Consider the following 5,107-nt stretch of genomic DNA (forward strand, 5'->3'; position numbering starts at 1 on the left):
TCTGCCATACTGGAGGGCCAGACTCCTTTCCCAGAACACATGGGAAGGCTACTTCCTGTAGGGTCAGAGCTGGAGTATCAGGCATGGCATGGCCAGAGAACAAATGGGATCGGGGGCACCTGTCCCTAGAGTCAGGCTAGCCTTACCTAAGGCTCCTTCTTTCTTTCTGGAATACCAGCTTTTACCCCTGGAAACTCCAGCCAAAGCAAAGAGCCTAGGCCACGAGGAGAGCTTGGGGGGGCACTTTGTTACCACTCCTGCGTGCATCACTTTCCAGCAAGCCTCTGAGTTGAGACTGCTAAACCAACCCCATCTGAAAATGCTCACAACTTGCCTGAACTTGCTCCGCTAGTAAAGACAGTTATGGGGCCTGGGATATAGCGCCGCAGCATAAGTGCCTGCCTAGCAAGCGCAAGGCCCCAAGTTTGATCCCCGGTACCAAAAAAATAAAATGAGCACAGAGCTATGATCAGAACCAGGAGTCCCAGCTTTCACACACCTCTCGCTAAAATAGCCCCAACCAGGGCCACAGAGATGGCTCAGTAAAGTAAGGGCTTCCCTGGCAAGCGCAAGGGCCTGAGTTCAATCCCTGGTTCCACAAAAAAACAAAAACAAAAAAACAGCCCCCACCCCAGGCCTGCCTCTGCCCAACCAAGAAATGTCTGTAGGTGGTAGGCAGGGGTCTGCAATGCTCATAGACTAGAGGGCAGTCTCCAGATGAAGTGGAGATGCCGTACTGAGTCTCTTGAAGCTTCCCTGGGCTCCAAGGGCGCAAGACTGGAACTCAGGAGCAACTCAGGAGCCTCTTTCAGCCAAGAGCCAAGAAGAAAGGTGCCAGTGGTATGGAGACAGCTAGGAAAGCCTCAGGCCCTAATCGAGGCTGACATTCTTCTTAGACTGGGCTGGCCAGACCACAGCCTGAGGTCCAGGTAGCAGAGACCAATCCTCCAGCAGCTGGGCCACTCACTAGGTCAGCCCCTTGGCCCTTGGTGCTTCCCCTGCAATTGCAGTGTCCTGAGCATAAGCCAGTGAGCAAAAGGCACCTCCCTCAGAGCCAGTCAGTCTCCGTTCCCTGAGGAGACAGCCGTCTGCTCCACCCAGCCAAGTCCTCACCTCCCACATAGAGGGGTGCCTCACTGTTGAGTGTGTAGTGTTTGCCGAAGTTGTCCATAGTCATGGGACTGCCACCATCGATGGAGAGGTTCACCATCTGGTCAAAGGTGACCAGTTCAACAGTGTGGAACTGCCCATCATTGATCATCTCAGCACTGGAAGGAGATGGGGTGCCCCCACCCCAGGGAGTGGGCTTCAGTTCATATCGTTCATGGCAAGACACCTCCCCAGAAAGGGTACCGTCCCAGCAGTTGCTTCTCCGGGGACAGAATCCCCTAGGGAGAAGACTGCAGGGTAAGTGTACTACAGCCACATGCCTCTCAGTTCCCTCAGGGGAATGCCGAAAAGTTTGGGGGAAGAGCCCCTCATCCAGAAGCCTCCTCTGAGCTGAGCAAGGAATGGGGAAGGAAGGACTGCAGCTCAGACCTCGGGGAGCCCCAGACCCAGCATGGGGCTGGACCTAGTGCTTCATGCGTCCTTGCTGCTCGGGAAGCTAGCCGTCCCCACCGCCACCTGTACTCAGCCCAGGAGATCCACCCTGTCTACCCCACCCCAAGAGTACAGGTGGGCTGAGGGAGCCGTACCTGTAGATGGCAGAACTGGGGTAGCTGCCTGGATCGTAGCTGACACGCACATGGCCCTGGTACAGCTCCACTGCAATATGGTCACTGTCACCGTTGTACAGCAGAATCCCGTTGTCCTCTGCTGTGGAGACCTGACAGGCAAAGGTACCTTCTCTCCCAACCTGCCCCTTTCAGCAGCAGCACAGTAGGTAAGTGGAACAGAGACTGAAAGAACAACACTGTGTGCTGCAGCGGCAGCGTCTGCGCCCGCCCAGCCTCCCCAGGTACCAACATGTAGGGGCACACACCAAGGCTGGCAGCTGTGCCGGCCTGACCAGGGTCAAGCAGGGAGGTGGACAATCCATCTAAGGCCTGGAAAGTATGTGCCAGCAGAACAGGCAAGAGCCTTGGGGATCTGTGCAGGGACAAAAGAGGGGGACCAGGCCTACCACCTGGCACTGGTGGGGAGCCCCTTGTATGGGCCTCAGGGAGTCAGCTACCCAGGGTGGGACCACAGAGAGAACAGGTTTAAGAAGGTTGTCCCAAGCCAGCAATGTCTAACCTGAAAAGAGCCACTCAGGAAGCAGTAACTGTTATTGGAGGTGGATTTTTTTGTTTGAGAGAATACCCCCCTGGTTGTCCCGCTTCCCACTTTTGGTAAAGACCCTAATCCTCCAGCCCATAGAGGTAGGCAGAAGGCCCAAGCTGGACCACTCCCTGGACCAAGTGGTTGGTCCAGCGGTGGGCATGTGACTGAAGCCAGCCAATCAGACAGCTTCCCCGAGACTTTTGACCATTGTCCAATTAGAGTTGGGAAGGAATAACCCCCTTCAGTCTGACAGTGGACTTGTGAGGATATCAGGATAAAACCAAGGATGGACCTAGGCAGTGATAGTTGGGGTTTTAGTGACATTTTTGTTTTGATTTGGTTAGATTAGCTTGGTTTGGCTTTTTTGTGGTAGGGTCTCAGTATACAGTCCAGGCTGTCCTCAAACTCAAGGTAACCCTCCTGCCTCAGCTTCCTGAGTGCTGGGATTACAGGCATGCACCACCACATCTGCCATTTTAGTGAGTTTTGTTCTGTCATACAGTTACTCTAGTTGTTGTCTGGCTGTGTAGACAATATTAGTGGACAGGATTCTGAAGAGGTGATGTGGCCAATAGAGCAGAGTAAGTATTCAGAGGCTAAAGGGTGACAAGGACAAAGAAAGGCAGGAAGAAAGATGTTGCGTTTGGGATAAGGATATGGAATTTGGGAGAGAGCGAGCTCACTAAAGAGGGGTTGACAGTTTTTATTGGGTGGTGTGTACTATCCACTCTAGTCTCCCTTCTTCAACACATATTTAGCAAAATATCCATATGCTTTATGAGTGTTGAGATGGGGCTTGTGTTTTATTCTCAACATGATGATGTTCTGAGATGGACTTGAAGATATGAAAGGGACAATCTAAGGGATGCCAGGAATCTGGTTAAAGTCATAAGCCCCAAATTAAATCTGGACACATTCTGGCCATGCAAAACAAACTTGGGGTTGAAGACAGAAGGTGAGGAACAGTTGAGATGAGAGATGGGGGAAAGGATCCTGGATCCTTTAGCTTTCTGCATCCCATCACCCATGCGACCACATCTATCCCTGCCCTGGTGTGGGGTTCAATTTTTCTAGTTATGCTTAAACTGGTTCAGGCTGAGATCCTGAGCCCCAGAAGGAACCCTAACACTGGTTCCTCCCATTTCCCCAAGGCAGGCTTGCAACCTGATACTCTGACCAAGGCCAGGGGCTCTGTTCCCCACTTCTATTTTGTGACCAGGCCCCTGGCACACACCTGTAGTGTGATGTTGGCCCGTGGCCAGTTTTGCAAGTCAGTGAACTGTAGGTAAGTGTCACGGTCCACAAAGTTGACACTGAGCAGCTTCTCACACTCAGGACCACTGAAGCCTGGGAGGCACTGGCACACCGGCTGGCTGCCCTGGTCAACGCAGTTGGCCCCATTCTGGCACTCGGTCCCATCGCAGGGGTTCTTGGGAGCAGGTGGGCGGGGAGGGATCTCACAGAGCTGTCCACTGAGAGGAAAGGACATATGTCAGAGAGGGCAGAGCCAAAGGAAGAGGGACATCTCCTCTCCCACAATTCTGGAGAAAAATTCACTAGACACCTTGGGGAAATCAACGCTTAAAGTGACGGAAGCTACTTCAATGAACACTGTTTTCTAGGAGAACCAAGAACCAGAAGGACACTGAGAAATGGTCTTCGATCTTTGGTTCAGCAGCTTTGACACTGCTAGGCCCTGCACAGAAGTGAAAGCCCCACAGAACCCTCCTTCTAACGAGATCTCAGGTGATCCCTGTGCACATGAATGCTGAAGGGGCAGTCGCCGCTCGTGTCCATAATGCTGGAAGCAGCTGTTATTATATAAGATCTAAACTACTAAAATCTGGATTGCTACCAACCTTATAGAAATAAGGGCATATTATGAACCACTGTGTGCAGCAAATTAGATTGCACAAATGAAATGGACAAATTCTGAGCATCACGTAAAGTTCCAAAGCAGTCTCTAGAGTAAAGAGAACATCTAAATTGATAGGTTATGAAGGTGAGTTAGTAATCAGAAAACTCCCCAGACCCAGATGTTTTCTACCAAACATTTAAAAAGAATGCAAGGGCCAGTGAGATAGCTCAGTGGACTAAGCGCCTGCTTAGGCAAGCGCAGGCAGTGGGATTCAATCCCTGGTACTGCATGCAGCACCTGCCCTGCCCTTGGGTGTGCTGAGTCAGCAACCAAGCCCAGGTGTGGTGGCCCGTGCCTGTAATCCCAGCACTTGGGAGGCTGCAAACAGGAGGACCACTATGAGTCTGATCTATGCAGTGAGACACTGTAGACCCTGTCCTAAATACAAAAAAAGAAAAGATAACCCACAGAACAGAAGAAAATATTTGCAAGTATTATTATATTAAGGGACTTAATATAAATAAAGGATTTAACCTAAGTATATAAAGAACTTTTATACTCAAATGATAAAAAGACAAACATCAATTAAACAGGCAAAAAATTGGAGAGACATTTCTCCAGAAGTATACAAAAATGGCTAATAAGTGCATGCAAAGGTGCTACACTTCTCACTGGGCATGGTGGTAGATGCCTTGAATCCCAGCACGTGGGAGGCTGAGGCAGAAGGATCGCTGAGAGTTTGAGACCAGCCTGGGCTACAAAATGAGCTCAAGGCAAGCCTGAACTGTATAGTGAGGCCCTGTCTCAAAAGGACAAAATAGGGGCCAGTGAGCTAGCTCAGCAGACTAAGTGCCTGCTTAGGTAAGCGCAGGGACCGGGGTTCAATCCCTGGCACCACACGCCACACCTGCCCTGCTCCTAGGCATGCTGAGCTGGCAACCAAGTCCGGTGCATGCCTGTAATCCCAGCACTGGGGAGGCTGAA

General features: G+C 51.2%; 1 protein-coding gene across 1 annotated transcript in view; it reads right to left on the minus strand.

Moving 5' to 3' along the window:
• Slit1 (slit guidance ligand 1) overlaps positions 1-5,107 on the minus strand; it is a 166,256-nt gene that overhangs the window by 2,149 nt on the left and 159,000 nt on the right. The window contains exons 32-34 of the mRNA XM_004625506.2: positions 3,500-3,737; positions 1,698-1,828; positions 1,114-1,268 (exon numbers count right to left, since the gene is read on the minus strand). Coding sequence (XP_004625563.1) covers positions 1,114-1,268; positions 1,698-1,828; positions 3,500-3,737 — 524 coding nt within the window. The remainder of the gene's footprint in view (positions 1-1,113; positions 1,269-1,697; positions 1,829-3,499; positions 3,738-5,107) is intronic.

Source organism: Octodon degus, unplaced genomic scaffold, assembly GCF_000260255.1.
Source record: "Octodon degus isolate 3935 unplaced genomic scaffold, OctDeg1.0 scaffold00010, whole genome shotgun sequence".
Taxonomy (NCBI): Eukaryota; Metazoa; Chordata; class Mammalia; order Rodentia; family Octodontidae; genus Octodon; species Octodon degus.